General features: G+C 39.0%; 1 protein-coding gene and 1 long non-coding RNA gene across 2 annotated transcripts in view; one reads left to right on the top strand and one right to left on the bottom strand.

Moving 5' to 3' along the window:
• The first annotated feature begins 202 nt into the window (after positions 1-202).
• Positions 203-4,471, top strand: LOC146326630 (uncharacterized). Its single transcript, XR_014770611.1, has 2 exons — positions 203-1,316; positions 2,470-4,471. It is a non-coding gene; the product is annotated as an uncharacterized LOC146326630 (long non-coding RNA).
• Positions 4,472-5,378: 907 nt separating this feature from the next.
• The window catches only part of kdrl (kinase insert domain receptor like), a 57,632-nt gene continuing 41,598 nt past the window's right edge, over positions 5,379-21,412 (bottom strand). The window contains exons 25-30 of the mRNA XM_084718936.1: positions 19,844-19,943; positions 16,320-16,425; positions 13,781-13,905; positions 12,161-12,239; positions 10,947-11,050; positions 5,379-7,091 (exon numbers count right to left, since the gene is read on the bottom strand). Coding sequence (XP_084575062.1) covers positions 6,908-7,091; positions 10,947-11,050; positions 12,161-12,239; positions 13,781-13,905; positions 16,320-16,425; positions 19,844-19,943 — 698 coding nt within the window. The 3' untranslated portion in view covers positions 5,379-6,907. The remainder of the gene's footprint in view (positions 7,092-10,946; positions 11,051-12,160; positions 12,240-13,780; positions 13,906-16,319; positions 16,426-19,843; positions 19,944-21,412) is intronic.

Here is a 21,412-nt window from a genome sequence, read left to right as displayed (position 1 = left end):
CCAAAGAAACCCTTTAAAACACCACACTCAGAAAATGTGTTTATGTGCAAATGGAAGAAATGGATTACCTATGACAAAAAGGAAAATGTGCATGGACTTATTGATACCTAAACCTTAAGATGATGAACTATGCCCTTTTTAGACTACAGACACCTATAACCGTGACTGTTATGGTTTTATTTTTGTTTATTGTGTTTCTATTTTTCTGTAAGTGTTACTTATTTTCTTTCTCTTTGTGAAAAAGTCAGTAGTTGACATTCTCAATTTGTGGGGTTGACTGTTCAAACAACAACAAAAACCAATAAACACTAAAGTTTCAAAAATAAAACACCACACTCACACAATAACACAAACTAGCTAACCGATCGAGGCAGCGGTGGACCAGCAGTTCCTGTATTCAGCAAGATAAACTTAAGTAAAGTACCTCCAAATTGTACTTGAGTATTTCCTTTTTATGCCACTATATACTTCACTACATGTAAGGGAGAAATATTGTACTTTTTACTCTTTGCTACTTTAATAAACTCTCAGCAGAGCTTTCACTCACTATCATCAGTGTTGATGTCAGGCACTGTGGCCCCTCAGGAAAGGATCATGCCAGACCTCACTCTTCTGCCCGTGTGGAAAAATACTGTGTGTCGGTGTAGTCACACAAACCTGTTTGTTACCAAAAGAAAAAAAAAAAAAACATGACAGTCAAGAATACCCTCCCCCTCCAACATCCTTCCCCTGTTTGTTTGTATCTCATATTCTGGAAATAGGCGGAGGTTGTTGGTGCGGGTGTAATGTTGTGCCCTGCGCTCACCTTACAGTAAACAGAGTAAATCCTATGAGGACAAGCGGAGACAGTCCAGGACCCAACCTGTCTTGTGGGTGCGTGTGGTCCCCTCTGACACACCCAGTGCTGGTAAGCAGGGCCACCGCGCTCCCATAGGAAGCCGTGTGTGTGGCGTCCTCCGGTCGTGACCAGGATGATTAAGAGTTCCTTCCTTTCCTGCTCAGAGGCCATTGTCAGACAGGCTGCCGACACCTTGTCCTGGAGAAGGAAGTGAGTCTCTCACAGTCCAAGGAGCAACAGACGGGCTGGACACTGAAGCTCAGTCCAAAACAGACTTCTTCATTCAGGTTCAATAATTCAAATGGGAATTTGATTCTGTGAATCAACTCATTTGGTTAAGAATAGTTTGAAGCCTCCAGTCAAACTTGCTTGTGCCAGAGGTTCCCAAAATGAGGGTTGGGGACCTTCTATGAGGCTGCGGGATAAATCTGTGGGACCAAGGGATGATTTAACCTCTGCAGACCCAAGCTTTTGTTTGGTATGCATTTTTAATTTCTATGAGCTATTTGGGATTTATAGGACCTGATAAGTATGAAAACTAAGCATTGTCTTTGAAGAGAAAGTAGTTTTTGCAAGAAATGACATCCTCATATGAACAATGGGTTTATTTTACTGTATAACACAGAAGGTTGTGACAAAGTATAAACTGTTTTTTTTTTTTCAATGCCTCGCTTTTACAAGAACAAAAGGATTACAAACAGTTCTACACATCTAAAAACCTTGTGATGTTGTCAGTTTTGTAACTTTCTTGCTCCATGCTCCAAATTATTGTTGCATTTCGCAATGTTTCTGCCCTGGACAGAAAAATGCCTTGAAAATGTATCACATAAAAAAAGAAATCAATGTCGCACCACATGGAAAATCTGTTTAAAGCCTAAAGTGCCCTTCACCTCTCGGTTACTTCCCAAATATGTTTCTTGAATTTTACTTTGCAGGATCAGTTAGCATTATAAAGTCCTCAAATGAGGACTTCTGAATTAGCAGTGTCCTAGCTTTTTACTATTCCTAAAATTTGTCAGATATGTATGACACAATACAAATGTTACTAAGCACAAATAACCAAGTTTCCACCATAAAATCTGATGAGGTTTTGTTCCTGTTCCACTTTTATCTTTGTCTCGACTGTACGCTGTTTTCAAAGAGATCAGCGCCATCTTGTTTTTACACTGATAAATGTATTGTGCTTTGGCTCCCACTAGATGGTACAACAGAGTCCTCCAATGAGGTCAACAGGTCAAAGTTAAACAGAATGAAGCCTGTGGTTTAGAAAGCTCAAACACATGGTCTCAGGAGGTTAAAGGACAGGAAGGGAAAAAATTCAACACATTCTGTTTTACTTATTTTTTGATCGTAAACAACTGGATAAATCTACCATTTAAAACGTCTAAAAACAGTTCAAATACAAAAACTTGTCAAAGGAGGATAATTTTTTGGTTGTACTGCTGGAAATGTAACGTGATAAGGGACCACTGGTTTGCATTTCAAGTATAACATCAGTCATATTGTGGCTTTTACTTTATGGCCAACATAATATGTTATATATTCTACATTACACAGTTGAGTGCTGTTACATGCCAGTCTTGTTTATCCCTCCTGTCTAGCCCCCCCCCCCCCCCCCCCTTTGTCTCCAGGTGATTAAGGCTTCATGAGGGATCACCTGTGAAGACGTGGACAGGCTCCCCATTGGTCCCCTAAACTTGGAGCTGTCCAATAAGGAGTTAGAGCAGGCAATAAGGAGGACCAGCCTGAGAAGCTCAGGTCTCTTCTTTCTCTGCTGCACTGAGCCTGCCTGCTGCTGCCTGTGGCCTTGTTGAGGAGATTAGTCTGTGTGTTTGTAACAAGGTATGTGGTGGGAGTCTGTGGACATTAGGTGAGTTGGGGTACCCCTGTACATTTTTACACGTAGCTGTTGCTTGTTAGAAAACACTAGGTTTAGTGGTTGGTGCCACCCTTGTTGTTTTGATGAAGCCATTTTATTAGACTAGATAGTTAGGACTTTTGTTTGTTTGTTTTTGGAGGTAGCAAAGAGCTAGGCCTAGTTTTGTTATATTTCTTTGTTTTGTTTGGCACAACCCTCCTGTCCCAGCTCCCCCACATTTTTGAAAACCTTGTCTATGTAAATACTAAAAACATGATGTAAATAAACCCCTCTAAGTTTGCCACTTCTATTCTGACTCATCAAATTCTTGGTTGTTGTGTTACTGTCTTTCTCTGGCAAGGGTATGTAACAAGTGCATTTGCAAAAACAGATAAACGCCATTCTTAAACTGAATAAACGGCACAGCTTTGATTGATAATCCCCAGACTTCACAAAATCAGAGTGACAACGGAGCGACAACATGGTTATATCCTAACAAGACTCTACAGCTGTGTTATCAGCTTTGTGTGATGCTTAAGAAAACCAGGCTGGTTTGTATTGTAACTTTTTTTGAAAACACAATTTATTGTGTTTAAAACTTTATAAAACATAACTGAGTACTTCTACTGTGTCTTATGTGTGTAACAGGATTATGTCGTGCGTATACAAAAAAGGTAACTAACCCATTACAGTAATAACAGTAAATACAGTAAATGGGGATTATTAGTAGGATTACAATTTTAAAATAAAGAATTGTACACTACAATGCACAGTGTGCACACAGCTGCAAATACATTATCACGGCCACTCATGAAAAAATGCTTAATTGGGTGAAAATTTGTCTTTCAATCAATCAGTCCATCAGTAAAAGTAAGTAAAGTAACAGAGTGTAGTACCTGTTAAGAATTACCATGTTTTCCTCATAAGTTTTTTAATCAATTATAAGCCAGACTGCAAGTAATGTATAAATATATAGATCTTTATTCATTTATTTACTTCATACGCTCAGTTAACAGTGTTGGGGTACAATACTTTCATCAAAACTAACTTGTTACACTACATGAACAAAACAGAAAAATCTCAGAGGATGTTTTAGCTGCTGCAGGTCTTATTACTCATTGTTATCTCAGAAGACTTGAAATAAAATCCAAACACATTTGTCTTTGCACTCAGGTTTAAACCGTTGAATGTAAGTGTGAATGCAGTAACTAAAATGACATTTAAATATAAGAAATATAAGAAGTGAAGATACTCTGTTATGATGTTAGATTGGCATGAAATAATATAACAAATACTGTAAATGTTAATTTCCTACTATGTAAAGAGTTAAATAAAAAACAAATCAGAAATCTTTTTAACATGTGACCCTCAACACTGTTTTATAATGATATACCTTAAGAATACAAAAATTATACTTGATATAAAGTATCAGTGCATAATCACTTCCTCTCCACATAAACAAAACAAAGTGGTCACAAACAAAACAACATTTGGAAAAACACAGGACTTCAAAATATCCACTTAATACTGTAGTTTAATCACTGAGAGTCTGTTCAGACCTGGTGTTAAATGTGTGATCTGATCATAAGTGGACAGCTCTGAGTACAGGTGTGAACAAAGCCAGGACGCATTTGAGATATGGTCCGACCACATTCTGAGGTGTCCTCGGCTGTACGTCTGTCCAGGGTTTCTGCAGGTTTCAACACGTTAAATTTAAAACTTTTTACAACCACTATGAATGCAATTTAATTTTAATTTCAAGCCAGTACTGGCAATTTATAAGACCTGACAAAGTCATATTTATAATGTTTTAATACATGTTAGGTCTTAAAAGACAGATTATTGGATTTTAGACTTTCTAAGACTTTTTAAGGACCCGCAGAAACCCTGGTGTCCTGGGCCACATCGAAGGAACGCCTAATCAAATGACAGCCTGTAAGAAACATTTGGTTCACTCTAATGCAAATTAAATGTTTGGGCTATTTACCTGCTGGGATTAGCAGCAGATATTTGCACACTTGTAACTGCAATATCCCCCAGAATCCCTTTTAAAAGTACAATTTTGAGAGTTGCTGAGCGAGGAGAAACCTCATAAACTTTGTGAAACATTGTCTATGACAAATTCTTATTTATTTAGGCCTTCTCCATGTAAAAAAGATTGTGGCCGTTTGTCCCAGCATGTTAACAGCTACTAATGTAGTTCCCTTAAAAACAATGCATTTTGCAGACATGTTTATTTGCATAAAGAGCGGGAAGTGAAACAGTTATAGCAAATTTAAAATAATTAGTGCCTTTTTGTAACTCTGATTATGCTTCAGGGTGCAATGGGACGCACAGTTTTACTTTATCTCTCTGTCATTAATGCCTTTCTTTGTCATGTCAGATGTGGAAACAGCTTTCCACACAGTCAGAAGAAATAAAAGTGTGCATCGTCCTAATCATAGTTTAGTCATAAAATCCAAGAGCATCTCTCCTGTCAGGTTGCTGACAGCACCGGTAAAACGAGAGGCTCATGTAGGCTGATATAGGAGTTTAGGGTAGCGCTTACCTAAAATAAAAAAAAAAAAAAAAAAAAAAAAAAAAGGAACGGAACTAGTAGACATTCAACCGACCTTATTTGCATATAGAGCAGGGACGTGAGATCACATAAGATGCACATTAATAACAGGTCTGAACAGCCTCTGACAAATACTGGTTTCTTTAGTGGTCAACAAGTACAATCTAGCCACATTTCTACAGGGAGTGTGTACAATAACACAAGTGTGAACAAACGTTTGGTCCACAGTACTTTCAATACATCTGGTAAGACAGATAAGATGCTGTTAAAACAAGCAGATTTTACATGTTAACAAATAATATAACAATGAACCAGAGCAGACTGGTGCTAAGTTTTTTGTTGCCTGCCCTGCAAGCTTTATTAACACTTAGCACGAGACGAAGGACTGGAGAATATCCACATAGGTGTGTCCACGGGAGCACACTCCCTCAGCTTTTACTATACGTGAATACAGCAGCACAAACAGCATATACACCTGGAGTGAAATGATGGGATATTACATGTTGACATCAAAAAGACTGAGCTGGAAAATCCTTTGGTTAATGTTTAAATATGCATCTAGATGAACAAACAGAAGTGGATTACTAAGTAACAGTGTTTACAATCTAAATAAATACACAATCTATTTTACTAGTGCTTTTTGAATAAACTGTTCCTATGAAGTATTGTTCTAATCTCATGTTTCTAACTCAACAAGATGGTTCTTGCCTCACTTTGTTTTCTCTTTGACCAAAGAAAAATAAATCAGTTTCTTTAATACAAGGCTGGGGCAGGAGGAGGACTCTACAGTACATGTTCGGTAACTTCTCGTTTAAATGCTTTCATGGTCGAGCTGTAATGTTAAATCTGAAGCCGTCTGCTCTTACTCTCAGCTCTACCCTGTTTCCTCCATTAACCTCCATTAACATGTGATTTTCCATAGGCAGGAGAGCTTAAAACAACCATCCGACAGAGCACTTCTCTCCTCTGGTTCAACCTGAGTTAGCTGAGTTAATCTTTTTATGAAATTTCAAGAGCAAGGACATCTCAAATAAGAGACTTTTCATGACAAATAATCATTGTTATATTGTTTCCATCTGCAAAGCTGAACTTTAGCTGACCTTCATATAAGCAGACGTCACCACATTACAACTTCAAACTCTAACTTTTTTGATTTCCAGTTTTCACTTTTTGAATAAAATTAAAACAGATATAGAAATTCTCATTATAAACTTGGCTATCTCTTTTTTTCTGCATGTTTATTATCTTCAGAGGCTGTAGTTTATTCAGATCTGTGGTGAAAGCTGGAATCATTGTGGTTTGTTTTCACAGTAGATGAAAGAAATACCTGAGCCTATTTTCAGCTGTTTGATATATCACAGTGAATGTGGAACGAACCAGCAGCATTAACGTCAGCCTATGTCTGAACACTGGAAAGGAAGCAACAGTTTGCAGGTTTCCTTCTTGTTGCACAGTAGAGGCCCTGGTAGTCAGAAGATGTAGAGGTTACAGTCGAGTAGATTCATGATTGAACACTTTACGAGGGAATGTCACGTGTTTTCCTCTCAAACTTTGCTACAGAACAGTCCAGAGATAAGAGTCAAAACAGAGGAAAACAAAAGCAAAAGGCCTCAAGGCTGCCAGTCAGGTTTTCCTCCAGGGTCGGAGCAGGAGGTTACACAGGTGGGGTGGAGTAGCGCACCACATAGTTGTAGTCAGGCGGGGGGCTGTGACACTCAAGACCGGCGTCCAGTGCCGAGTCGTCCAGACTGAAGTCCAGAGAGGGGACTGTGGGTGGGAACTTCTCCTTCTCTGAGTCACTCAGCACAGACTCTTTACTCTTACTCACTGCCTTCATCCTGAAAACACAAAGAGACGCAAAATGAATACAACGGTGCAATACCACCACACTAAGGCTGCTACACAACTCAATTCATAATCAAACATACTCCCTCAAGAACCAACAAAGAGAGGAAAAAAAACAGCAATAAAGAAAATCAAATTCCATTTAAGGCAACGATATCTGAGATAAGCTGGCATTGTGGTCCCCACCGTTCCTCCAGGACTTTGAAGTAATCTTATCAAAGTATTTATCCTGTTGAACTGGAGGAAAAAGAAGATCGGGCCTTTTTGCTTCCAGTGACAAAATGAATTATTAACCCAGATATTCTCTGACATTTTTGTAACATTTTGTCTTGTTTGTAAAGCTTTAGTTATAGGTTGGTTTTCTATTTGACTTGCTTCTGTTGATCTCAACTGGACAGCTCAACTTCCTTGCATCCAAGTTCTAACAGACTGAGCTTATGCTGCCAAATAATAATTGGTCCAGAATTTAATGAACACATTTTTCTTAAGACAGGGAATTTGGCAACTACTTTGATAAACAAATAATGTTTTTTCAAGTAATTGTTAAGCAAAAACAGAATATTCTCTGGTTTCAGCTTCTCAAATGTGACAATGAAAAGTTTTCTTCTGCTTTATATAATTGGAAATGGAATATTCTTTGGGTTGGTTGGACATTTGAAGACATCTTTAGATTGTGACGGCTATTTTCAAGCTTTTCTCACATTTTATAGATGAAAAATTAATTGATAATGAAAATAACCATTACTTAGAGCTCTAATATCCATGAGTTCCAGCTACTGCTTCATTCTCTCCATGAAAACAACAATGCTGCAATATAAGTGGATAATGGCCACATTCTCACCAGCCTTGTACAATAAACAGACTTTCCTAATTGCAACAACAGACACAACAAATCAGTGTGGCGTGACAGGATGATCAGTTAACATCCTGACCAAGAAATGACACAGGACCCAAATGCTCCTCAGGGCTTTTCTCTCAGGGAGGAAATATGAGCAGTTAATGGGTAAATAACCAGCTACACATAATATCAAGCTCTTATTTCTTTTTACAAGTTTTTTTTTTTAAGACAGCTTGATTCACAACAGAGGCCTGTTTTTATACTCTTTGATTAAAAAAAGCCCCCTGTGAAGCTGTACAACATGACAAACCTCTGCTTATTCGAATATGATGTAATCAATCATCTTGAGTCTTTCTGCTTCAGTTGATGCTCTGAATATGAGTAATTGCCTTTTATTGTCTTTGGAAGTTGCTAAGGGTTTCCAGAGCTCTTCTCTCGAGGCCAAAAGGTCAGCACCCAGCGGGGGTAAGTGACGCCGCTGTACTGGAATGTTGCCCCGATGAATAAACTACCTGCTAAACCAGGGATCAAAAATAGTCAACAATAGAACAGGGTTGCCTTGCCAATACCAGGCCACGGGTACCTTTGGCAATTGAGCAACAGGAAAAATAATGAGTCAGGGCAGGTTTTTTACTTTTCATAGTCTTTTATGATAGTAAAATAAGTACCTTTGAAATTTAGACTCTTCCTATTACAAACCAGTACAAGCTTTTGCAGTTTTATCTATGTCAGCTTCCTTTGCCACATTGTTCCATCAAAGTTGTGCTGTTTGTTCCTGGCAAAAAAGAAAAAGTTAGGCTAGAAGAGTGGTGAAGGCCAAGGGAGCAACAGGTGGACCTCAGCTAAACAAAGGGAGCACAGCGCTAAAGCTAACAGGGGAGGCCCTTGTAAACCCTCCTAAGTTCAAAGGTGGCAGTGATTGAGTGGTTGCCCAGCAAGGAAGTCCTCCCCTCAAAATACAGATCATTCCCTGCACGCCAGGGCTGATTCTTTCTTCCACGCCGAGGCCCTGATGACATGAGCAGGCCTGTAAATGAGTCTCAGCAGCTTTGACTTGGACTGGGTTCTAATCAGTGCCTTGTTAACTTTTTCATAGCTGCAATTCTAAGTATTCTCAGTAGGATTCGGCCTCTTTCTAAATGTGAGTTCAGCTGGTGATATACCTGGAGCAGAGCCTCTCAAAAGGCCAGTTTCTGACTGTTAAAACATTTCCAATAACAAAAAATTGGGAAAAAACAATTATGCCATCATGAATCCAAATTTAATCTATCCAGGGTTGTGATTGGCGTGGGGATAATCCAAGTAACTGCCCATTGAAATAGATTTCATTTGTTTCATTTGTAAATTTTTCATAATAGAGGATATAATTAGTTGCCAGAATATTTCTCATGACAGACAGAAAAAGAATATATGTGAGTGATTTGCTTTCTTTTTGCCACAGCTTGCCTGTTTTGATGTATTTTTGTTGTTGTAATGAGTCTTGTGTAAATCATCCATGAGTTATCCCTCCAGTAGTTTTAGAATTTATTGTTTTATGTATGCCTTCATATGTGTTTTCCCAGTCTTCCTCTTTTAACTGTACACCTTTGATCTTATTATATCTTGTAGCCTAATATTATCCTCTTGTATTTAAGATACTTTAAGAAGTGTATTCTTGCTGTCCATATTATAGTTTTTTATTATAAATTGATGGGGGTGCTGTTCTTGGTTGCCTTCTTTTGTACATATTTATACAAGTAAAAAAAAATAATAATGGGCTGGATCAAATCTATGTGATATGCCTTTGTAGGTATTAACCTCATTCTGAGTATTTGTGAAGATAAAGTCCTTCTGATAACCAAACTTTTAACACATTGTCCATTTTGTTTGGTTTTAATTGAGGGTCCCGTGTCATTTCTGGCATTTTATTCCTTGATTTTTTTTACAACTTTGCATCCAACTATACAGAAAGTTTTGAGATCTTAAAGACATTGTGAGTGGGTGTGGTTGTTTGCAGAAGTGAGCTTGAGTTTGAGCTGTGAATTAATTACAGTAAATTAAGTTGTTTACCATCTTCCCTCTTAATTTATATGAGCTTTAATATTGTTTTACACTCTTTCCTCTTCAATTTAACAGAGATTTGGGAAACATTTGAAGATTTGCTTTAGGACAATTTACTTTACTGCTGTTTCTCCTTTAATTCTTTTAATTGGATGCCACAATGCTTTGAAAGAGTATTAATAGTTGCTACTGTGAAGCGAACAGCAAAATAATACCACATGGTTTAAAGTGTAATTACTGAGTTCAGAGGTTTGACCCTGTAAATTAACCCTGCCACTGAGCTGCTGTAAATTTAGTATGTAAGCCTTAAGACACCTGCAGAGACCCTCATAAGAAATAGATTTACAGAAATTTGACTCCGATTTGACTTTATCCTTAAATAACTCCTAAAGTGAGAACATATTGTCACAGTGTTTTTCTTCTTTATGACAGTTTTAATATACTTGCACTGGCAGGATCCACATCTTAAAGTCATCAAACAATCCAAAGAATTTTGGAGTACAGACTTTAACCCAAGGTCACTCCTCTGAGATCATGTGTGTTTGTTACTTAGCATCGACAGCCATGACTCATACGTTAAATCCATCTGGGAGGTATCTCATTCAGGACGATTTAGTGAAAACAAAGGGGTTTTAGTGTGCGCTCTTAAACCAGCCAAACCTCAAATTACGCAGCCACTCTGCTTTTGTGCTCAGCCCTTCAGTTTGTCACCTTAAAGCTTTTTCCCTCCCACTTCTTCTTTGTGCCCACGTCCCTCCTGCACGGCTTCTCCAGACAAAAGGGGAAAACTAGCTGCTGATGGTCTTTTAAAGCAGAAGAAACCTGTGTCTATGACAGTTATAGCGTCTACATTCCAGCACAGTGGGGAGGTTTCCAAGCAGGTATTATGCAGTCTCTTCCAGTGTGTTTGTGTGTGCTGATTTGTCACTTGTGTGTGTAGGGGCGCTGCATGTGTGTGCAGTGTACATACGCCAGAGCCATGATGCTCAGAGGTCGGCCTGCCAATGATTCAAGGCGCTTCAGAGTCTGCATGTTGTCGGACGACAGGCCCATCCCACTGTCTGACTGGCCGCCCTGTTGATGATGCAAAGACAGACAGAAAGTGAATAATTAAAACCCCAAATGTGATCTTTCCTTCTTTCCATGTGATAAGTTAAAAATCCCTATACAGGTGTTTTTAGGGGTCATTTTCACGTTTATTTGATACATAACCATTTAGCTATGAGGATGTTCCTTAAATATGGACTCAGCTGATCAGCTGAGTGAGGGAGACTTTGTTCCACAGTGTTGGAGCTAAAACAGCACGATGAGTTAAAAGATCAGAAACATGTAGAAATGTGAAGCCAAACCACTGAGGTCTTTAAGAGTAATCAACAAAATCTAAATTGGAATCTAAAATGAATACAGAGACAGTGTAATTCAGCCAGGACTGTAGAGATCCGTTTTCTGTGTTGAGTGTTTATCAGAAGTCTTGCTGCTACATTTTGTTCCAATTGCTGCATCAGTGCCTCTGGCAATATATCTGATTTGAAGATAATAAAATTGAACAAAACTCTAAATATTATGATTGAAATTGAAGCATTACTGAAAACCAACACCTAGATTTCTGAATGTTAGCCAGCAGTGGTCCGGGGGGGATTGGTTCTGTTAAAAACATGAGTAGGACCGATCAGAATTCAGCTGGAAATAGCTGCAAAAAAAGGACAGCCAGTCTTTCATGGTAGCAGTGCAGAGAACCCAGATTTTTAAGATTTTCATGACTGAATGAGACATTTCATTGGAAGAAAATAGTAGGTGACAGTGTTGAAGTACCATTTAATATGGCCAAATGGTAGCAGATACAAACTGATTAAAATCGCGCCAAGTATAGAGCCTTGTGGGACTCGATACGACATGACAGCCAAGAAATAAATAAAGTTATCACCTCTGAATACTCTGTTTGATAGATAATTTTAAAATTCACTCTGCATGAAAATTTGTTAAATTGTTAAATCCTCTCATAGAGTTTAATTGGGCCAGTACAAATAAAGACGTGTTTCAGGGTGACATTTCTAGCTAACTGTCAAATATCTGTCATCTAAATAATTGCCTGGCTTAGGATAAGTCGGATCTAGCTTTAGTTTTCTTGGGACAAGTTCGATTGCAGTGTTTGTCTCTGATTTAGTTCCAGAATTAATAACTCACCCCGTGGTTCTCATTCGTTCCATTCTCCATGGTAACCTCGTCGAAGGTTTTCACACTAGCAGGGCGGATCTTGATGTTCCTGGCAAGGAAATATTTCCAGCGTAAGTCCTCAGAATACGTTAAAATATTCTTTGATTACACTGGAGCCAAGAGGCAAAGTTCAGCAGCAAAACCGCAGGAACTTAATCACTTAAATCAACAATGTGCAGCATCTATGACATTGTACTTTGAAAACACACCTTGTTTACTTTGCATTTCAACACTCAGAGGCTAAAACGACTGCTTAATTTTGCTCAGGGGCTAACTGTCATGACTGCTTTTCAACACCTCCTCAATAAACACACTTGAAGGACCTGTGAAAACCCAAGAGCTCAACAAATATTATCTTAAGTGGACAGAAATCTGGACGCTGGCTTTATGGTTTTTGTTGAAATTCCTCACAGGAGCCACCATACTGAAAGCCCTCTGTCCAGCAAGCTTCTGTGTGTACATTTCTTATCATGTAGCAATCAGGTCCTTCATTGTCCTCAGGTCAGAGCTTAATGTTCTCCTGGTCGAGTTTAGTCTGAGCGCTACAGGAACACTAATTGTTTTGGATATTATTCAGTGCAAAGTGGGAAAATGATTTGGGCATTTCCTTTGAAAAACAGACTCAGCACTGCTGGCCTTTAACAACCTGAGTATAAGCTTACATGTCTTTAAGATAAGGTGATTTATTTCCTTTGAATGCCTTAAGTTCAAAGCAGAGTGAAACAGAATTGAACCAACAAGGTTAAGAGTCCACAGCCAAGCTGGCGGCTCTGCGATGCTGTACGCACAGCAGTGATTTGGGTTAAATGCTAACATCAGCATGGTTAACATGCTGACTTTGGCAGGTGTAATATTTACCAACTTATCTGATGGAGAGGGTCACAAAACAAAGTATTAGAAAAGTTAGAATTTTGACAAGATGATGGTGCTAGATGAAAAGTTAAGGGATCACCAAAATTATTACAATTCATCCTGAGAGCAACATGAATGTATGTGCCAGATTTCATGGCAACACATCAAATCGGAGTTGAGTTGAGTATTTCACTCAAAACCACAAATGCCAAACTCATGGTGGCGCTAGAGGAAAAGTCAGAGGATCATTAGACCAGTGGTTCTCAAACTTTTTCTAGAATTCAGCAAAAAAAAAAAAAAAAAAGACACCGCACATTTCTTTTTAAAATCAATTATTAACAACAATAGAGGCAGCAACTAATAAAAAAAGAATCCAAGTTGAATTGAAGAGTTCATTTTCAAATAGAAGCCTTGATGACGTTCCCTTGAGTGCACAAAAATGTTGTCATGTATTAAAAAAATAGCTAAAATGAAAACTGTCTGTGGACTACTTGATTTCTACTAATATTTGTATAAGAATGATTCTATTCAAATCATTTTGTTCACAACATGCAGTTTGCACTCAATCTTTTTTTTTTTTGTAAATGAACTCTTCCGTTTTATTGAAATAAAGGTCAGCACTGTTGTAACATGGCTCCTGTGGCTAAAAAACAATTCAGGACTAGGGGGAATAATTATAATAGCAACGTCTGTCCAAGTACAGAAGAGGTTTGTATGTATATTGATCTGTGTTCTCACCAGGTGCTCCCTGAGTCTCGGTGTGAGACGGGTCGGGTGGGCGTCTCCTCTGACAGCACAGTGTTGGACGGGTCTCCCACCTTAGCCAGCAGGGCTGTGTTGATAGGTATGTAGTGCTTCCCCTCCTAAATCAACCAAACAGAGATTTAAGACTACAATCTTATACGTCCATGATGCAAAGTATGAGGAAGCTGAAGTAAGTCGATGCCGTGTGCATGTTATACAAACACACACATCTACAGGTTGAGGCGAGCAGCCAAAGAAAGTAAAGTCATGCCTAATAAATCCAATACAATGCTTAAGAAGTTGACGGAGGTGGCAGAGACCGTGACGAGCTTTCCTGCACTGTAACAATAGCTTTATTAATAAGAGTCAAACTCTTCCATTGTTTTTTTTTGTTCAGTCTGAACTGGTTCTCATGGAGATAACTTTCACAGACTCATTTGTAATGCAACGTTCTGTAGTTTTCATTTGACCTCTTATCATTTTACTAGATAATCTACAGTCCTGTGTAGTCTCTGCAGAAGTGGTGAAACACAACTCTCTTTCTGCATATGTGTGTCTGTCTGCAGTAATGTACAATCTGGACAAGAAGCCTGCTCTCTTTAGGGGCTGGAAGTGAAAACATGACTATGGGCATCTGGTAGATCCTGGTGATGGAAAATTATTTCTTCTTCGGCCTCTGGCAAATTTCCTGTCACTGATAGTTATTGCTACAGTAAGTGCCCCATTTTCCATCCACATTTTTCAAAAAGATTGTTTCAGCATTGTTTAAAATTTCAGTGGCTCATTAAAGCTGCATTTCCACTGATGTGAGCAGTGTGACCAACTTGACTCAACTCGCTTTTTTTTGGTTGTCCATTACAGATAGTGTAGGATTGTTTCATCATGGTCCAGTTCCAAGCGAAGTGAGCTGATAGTACAAGACACAAGATGTCCTGCACAAACCCAACATTTTAAAATAGTCAAGCTACAATCAATTAAACCGCATTTTTTTAGAGACCAAAGCACCTGTGTGTTATATTTCCCAACTGCTGAAATAGCGTTACTATGACGATCAGCTCTGCCTATGCTGAGGAAGTACTATATGCAGTGGAAGAACAAGGTAGAAGAACCAAAAGCGAGTAGAATTGAGAGTTGAGTGCAGCTTACATTGCACTGTACAGAATACAGTACTTACATACTTAACTTATTTTTTGCTACAGGGAGATGATGATGAGAGTGTCAAATACAGTGTTCACATTTATTTGAATGGAGAATAGCACTATAGGTGTCAAGGCTCCACCTGATCTAAAACAAAAACCCTGAAAAACTTAGCCATACCAAGGTTTACTTGCACTTCAAACCTCCATTTAGTTTCAAAAACATTTTTCTTCTATGATAATAATGACACACAATGTGATTAGAGCACAGATTAGCACAGTGGATCCACTTGTATTAGACATACTGACACACAGACCCAAGACTAGGCTTGGAACTGCATGAGATTTTCAATGTATGATAAACATCTCAGAAAGTATCATAATTTTTTGGTTGAGCAAAGACTTTATTAGAATTTCACAAAATATTATGTCCTGACAGACATGAAACTTGACATAAACTTGAAATATGATATGATAACTGTCAATTTTCAAACCACAATATACCATGATATTGGTATATATACCAGAGACCCTATCTGACCACATTAGGACAAGGATATTGTTGCTTGATTTTCATCCCCACGTTAAACATGAAAGAATGAGATGAGGTACTCAGGTTCTGGGCTAGAAAATAGCATCAACATTATGCACGAATTCACAGATAAGTGAATATAATTTGGACCGAGCCTGACTTAGGTCAGGGATCAAATCTCACTTAGCCATGAAGATCTCTAAAAATCAGAATGGTCTACTGGCCTCCGTCAGGTGTAAACATAATATTCAAATACTGATTTTCCTCTTGTGCATATTTGTTAGCCTGATTAGAACAAAGAGCTGTTAAACTTTCTGACAGTCTTGTAAAATCTACAAACATCCAGCGGGTTGTGACATTTCACCGCATTCATGCCAGACAATGTTATGCTGCATCACATTGACAATTACACTGCTTTTCCATGTGTTTTGAAGTGTGGTTCCTCTTACGAGACTGATGGTGCCATTTCAAAGGCAGGCCAAGTGTTTGTGTTGAGTGTTACTTCCCCTCTCAGTTACTCTGAGCACCCCCCTGGGCGAGACGGCACTCTTCTTTTGCCTGCTTCCTGAATATTTGCAGTATTTGTCACTCATTCTGCAGAGTGAGTGAGTAATATTGTTAAAAGTCTGCTGTTAAAACCACAATATGGTCATGATTCCCAAAGTATGTGGGGATTGAAATATTGAAATATAAATTTAGTTTGTCAGTTGCTGTGAAAACATTTCCATAAATCTCTTTAGTGTATCACTTTAAGTTTGAATCTATACCAGAGCTCAACAGATGCTGATCATAAACTATCCAGTCCTGCTTCTCACACTGAAGCTTGACTTCTATCATATGCAGTGTTCTTTATTGTCAATCTTACCTGTTGCACACTGGCCTGAAGCAGGTCTCCAAGCCTTTCCACCAGCTCAGTGAAGGTCGGTCGCTCCAGCGGCTCCCCCTGCCAGCAGTCTAACATGGTCTGATATCTAAAAGCAAAGAATACTCCACTTAACACAAACTGCAAGATGAAAGCCTTCAGCATACTGGATGAACACTCCTAATGCTATATTTTAAAGCAACACTGTGTAACACTTTTACTTTAAAATAACAGCTTCAAAATCATTTTGACAGTATACTGACTTGTAATAGGGAGACTGGTGCCTCATTCACTCCCACTCTGCATCCTGAATGTCTGTTTCTATGTAACTTGGGTTGCTAGGTCAGAAGAGCTGCATCACGCTTTACGACACTTATGTCACACACCGCCAACTATGTCACTTGTTTATGTAGAAAAGGTTTTCTGGTTTCCCCTCTGACGTCCTCTGGCTGCTTTGTTCAGCTCTCAGTGATTTAAAAAAGTTGCCTGGTGACAGATAGCTTTATTTGTTGCTAAAGTCACTGCTAACTGATGCTAACTGTAGTTGTCATTAGCTAATTAGCTCAGAGGGCAATGGGCTTAGTAGCCTCCATGGTTGTGGCAAAGAGACTGAAGAGGATGTTTATGGTTAGGCCTAAGAAGAGAAAAAGAGAGTGACTGAGCATCACGCTGGACAAGAATAATGGTGTGTTCACTTTGAATTGGGAAGTTCCCAGTTGGTGTCTCATTAAATCAGTACACACAGTACTGTCCGACTTCTATCTCTGGACATGTTGCTGTGGTGTTTGTAGGCACGAAATACCACATAAAGCATTGTTATCAAGCACAGAAAATTCCTATTGGAATGCAGTCAACACTGGTGTGACATAATTCGCAGCTCCAACATCCCACCTCCAAGGTGAATGCAACACATCATCAATCTCAAACTGGTTTTTTTTATTTTTTGGTGAGAGCTTTGTGAAATACAACGCTGCAAGACAGCCGGGCCTTCTTGATGTTGGACTATGAAGTCTATGAAGTAATCATAACTGGCTCGATGTCTAGTGTTGTTGCACTTGCTTGATGTTTGGCTGTGTTAGCTAAGTTTTTAAACTCACTAGTTTGTTTTTGTCTATATATATAACAGTGGTCACCCAGTGATATTTAAATCCACAAAGGAGTTGCCAATTTGCAAAAAAATACCAATTTTTGCATTATGTTGTTTTAACACTAAAATTGGGGTTATTGTTGGTCTTTGCCTTTTCATCTTTAATCCATTGACTTTTTTGGCATTAAGCCTCTAAATTGAATGTCACCGAGACATTCATACATGCCCTGTTTTCTATTTTCAGGTGCTCCTAAGCCTCTCTGGTTGTATCTGATTCTCTCTAGGTTTTGGGTGTGAAGACCAGTGAGAGCATACAGCCTCGATCAGGTCTCTGACAAGCTGTCAGCGTCTCTGTCCATGTGGGAAGACTCAGAACCTTCGTGTGAGTTTCCATCACAGAGGCCTGTCTCATTTTATGAAGGAATTCCGAAACAGAGCACCATGGCTATGTTCACAGCATGTTACTGATTGGGACTGGCCGGTGATGGATCCCTATCCTGTTTCTGTTGCAACAGCCACCACTCTCCCCCTGAAACTTTATGTAACTAGAACTATTATGACTCCCATTTGGCATCATTTAGTCAATCTTAAGTTTAAGGATTTGGGAGATCAGAGCATTGCTTCTCATGCTTCTGCATGCTTCTCTCAGTAGCGTCGGCTCCAGCTGAAAGAAGCTGAGCGGCTGTGATTCCCACGTTAATGAACGTAGAGTACAGGTGGTAGCCCTCTAAATGGGGACAGGATGTGGAGAGCATGATCACAGCCTTTATGCATTTTATTGAAGGGGGGGTCAGACACATTGTATGACTTCACAATTTAAACCACATTTCCTGCCTGTTCCGCAATGAGAATAAATAGCTTGCCCCCGCATGTTTTGGGTCTTGAGGGAGTGTGGTGTTTCTGCGGGGGCAGGGGGGATTCTGTAGAACTGAGCTACTCTGTCCGGTTGGGCAAGTGTGGTAGGATGGGAAGTAAGCATCCTTTTTATTGTCCTCCCACTCTCTGAGCAGCATCCGCTAAATTCCTCTGCAATGCATAAGGACAGCGGATCTTATTAGCAGACATTCCTGATGAATCAGCGGGGAGGTGGCACAGATTAATTTCTAACCGCAGCCTGCGACCTCATGTGCTTTTCATCATTTATATATTAAGAGTTTGGGAATAGGGTCAAGGTGTCAAAACCTGGGCTTACAGACACATGTGATCAACTGCAGACCTCTGCGGGGGATCACCCCACTGACTTTCAGTGCATTACTGTGCATCCCATTTGAACTGATATCAGCAGGTTTTATCTCAGCTTTAAATTAGTGACAGGCCTCACATAAGCATGCAAATATATATAATGTGGCAGTTCTGTTTCCATCAAAGCACTGCCTGGAACGAGATGGAAAGTACAAGAGATTCTTGGCACCAGCAGGTCTGCATCTACAGCTCCTCTGCTCCGACTGAAAACTACAGTCTGGATTAGATTTTATGTATCATTTCCAATCACTGTCTCCTTTAGCAAAGCTGATGAATTCATTCAGTTAGCTTTACTTGGCACAAGCTGCTGTAAAACTCTGGACCTTTTGATATCACATCATTATTAAGCAGAAGTGCAGCATTATGCTTTCAAAACAAATATGATTTCTGGACTATATGAGTCATTTTTAAATCAAAACCAGACACAACGTATGCACACATGCTAAAGTGAGACTGCAGACTGTGTTCGCTTGGTCTGGGTCAGCTGCACGTTGGATTGAAGTCTCAAAGTGTTCTTATGACAAAAAAAAAACAAAGTTGGTATAGCTGCATCACTGACTGACAGCTCTGATACCAAAGAAGAGGACTCTCTGTTCTCCCACAGATATTTATGTCCTGCACCATCCATGAGTACCCTGGGCAAAAAAAATCTACAGTCTCTGGCTCTCATCATTGGAGGGAACTTGGACTCCAGACATTGCATTTAATTGTTGCGCTCGGTTACATCTGTGCCACTGTCAGCCACAAAATGCTATCAGAAGCTAGTGTTTCTCCCTGAAACATTCAGAGCAGGATTACCCATGATTCTTATCAGGCACCCCTGACCTGCTGGTGCAACCACAAAGAGGGAGAAAGACACAGTGTCTCCTCTTAGTAGTATATCGATATGGGAACCTTTTACTTGCTGGTTTTATTTTCTTGGCATCAGGCTGGCTGGGAAAAACAAGACTTTTCTAGCTGGACAAAAGTCATAAAATAGAATGACAGTTCAGTAGCAAATCAGGCCTTGTTCTCATTGCTTAAAGTAACTGATATATTTGTGTTTTCTCACAACTAAGTGCAAACAATAAGAAATAACTGCAAGATATATAAAGTCAAGATAATACTATCAAAACCAGTTCCCTGTTTTCTTGAGGTGGAAGGTATGTGGGTACTTAAATTTGTTGTTTACTGAGGAATAGTTAAAAGGAATTCTCACATTTCAGAGGAAGAGTATTCTGGTGCTCTCATTCTGGTCCCCTCTTTCAGCCTGCAGCAAAATTCTTCGTCAATTTGGACACCAGGGTACGGGGAGGCACCTGGAGGAGGAAAGAGGGGAGAGCTTCATTACAGAGATATTTGTTGAGCACAAAAATGCCATGCACGGTCCAGTTGTATCTTAACATGATGAGAAACATGGAGGGCCTGAATGATGCATGTTACCATTTGCATTATTATTTGAGTTTAAAATTCAAAGATTTCTTTTGAGAAATTTAAATTTGCAGTCTGTGTTCAGTCACTTAATTACTACATTTTTTCCATACATAGATAAAGAGTTGAGGTAAGGCTGCAGTAAATCCTTAGGGTGCCATTATTCATAAAGCTCAATCTAAATAAAGTACATTTCAAACAGCTGACTTATAAAGGATGAAAAAGTGTTGGCAGAATGGAGAAAACTACTCTGAAAAAACAAAAGCTGCCACTCTTTACTCATATTCTTTACAATGATATCAATATGATCAGCATACTCTGAGTGATTGAGACGTTACAGTTTTAAAGGATTATTATGCACAATGTGCAGTTACAAAGACAACATCTGCCCAGTCTCATTAAACACCCTTCACTGGTGTGAGCAAGCAGTTGTCCAACTCCAATAAACTTCATGAAAATATCTCGCAGATTTGTTTACAAGCTCTTGCAGATTGCGTAACAGTCTCTGTATATGTACATACATGTTTACCAAACAAATTGCTACAAAAAATTAAATATGAGGGCTTATTGATTAGATGTGGTTGTATTATGTAATTATGCTCCACTCAAGACATGCCGTAAATATGTAACGTTGTTATATTTAGATTGCTGAGTCATGAACCTGTCAATTGTATTACTCAATAACCAAAACCAACACTAACTTTATTTGCTTTTGAACCGTTGTGATGATAATAAAATTTGAATTTGGAGCCAAAAACTTCTCCATGCTCAGTCCTCTGTGAAAACATACGGTCGTACACTGAACGGACATGTATCCAATATCCAATTTTGTTGTTTTTGGAAAGTAAAGCCAGTTCCATGTTATCAAAACAATTTCCTGAGTCATTAAAAATTATTTTTATTTTCTTGAATCCCCACACACTATAAAATATCATCTTTGTGGCTGCACAAATTTGCAGGGAAACTGCAGATTCAGCTGGACAAAGTGTTCAAACACTTCTAAGGAAATAAGGCTTACATAAGTAAAAGACACGATGGGTGATTTGTGTTGGAAAAACATTTTAAATCCTAACTCTCACTCTCATAGGGTCTATAGTCTATAGTAGTTGAGTCTAGCCTCACATTAACTGACATTAACCTGAGCACTAAGGGTTAACTAGGGATGGGAATCAAGAATGATCCATTGGAATTGTATGCCTCCAAACTTATCAGTTCCTTTTATTCATGTTTTTGCAAAGCAATGATGCAGCTGGACAGTTACAATGAGAAGCAGTCATGGCATAGAGCCTTTTTTCTAAACTGTTGTGTTCAGAGATAATGCAACACTTGTATTGATGGAACTGTAGCACCTATGTAG

Source organism: Lutjanus erythropterus, chromosome 5, assembly GCF_056507025.1.
Source record: "Lutjanus erythropterus isolate fLutEry1 chromosome 5, fLutEry1.hap2, whole genome shotgun sequence".
Classification (NCBI taxonomy): domain Eukaryota; kingdom Metazoa; phylum Chordata; class Actinopteri; order Lutjaniformes; family Lutjanidae; genus Lutjanus; species Lutjanus erythropterus.
Note: the sequence above shows the minus strand (reverse complement) of the source record. Positions and strands in the feature narration are given on the sequence as shown.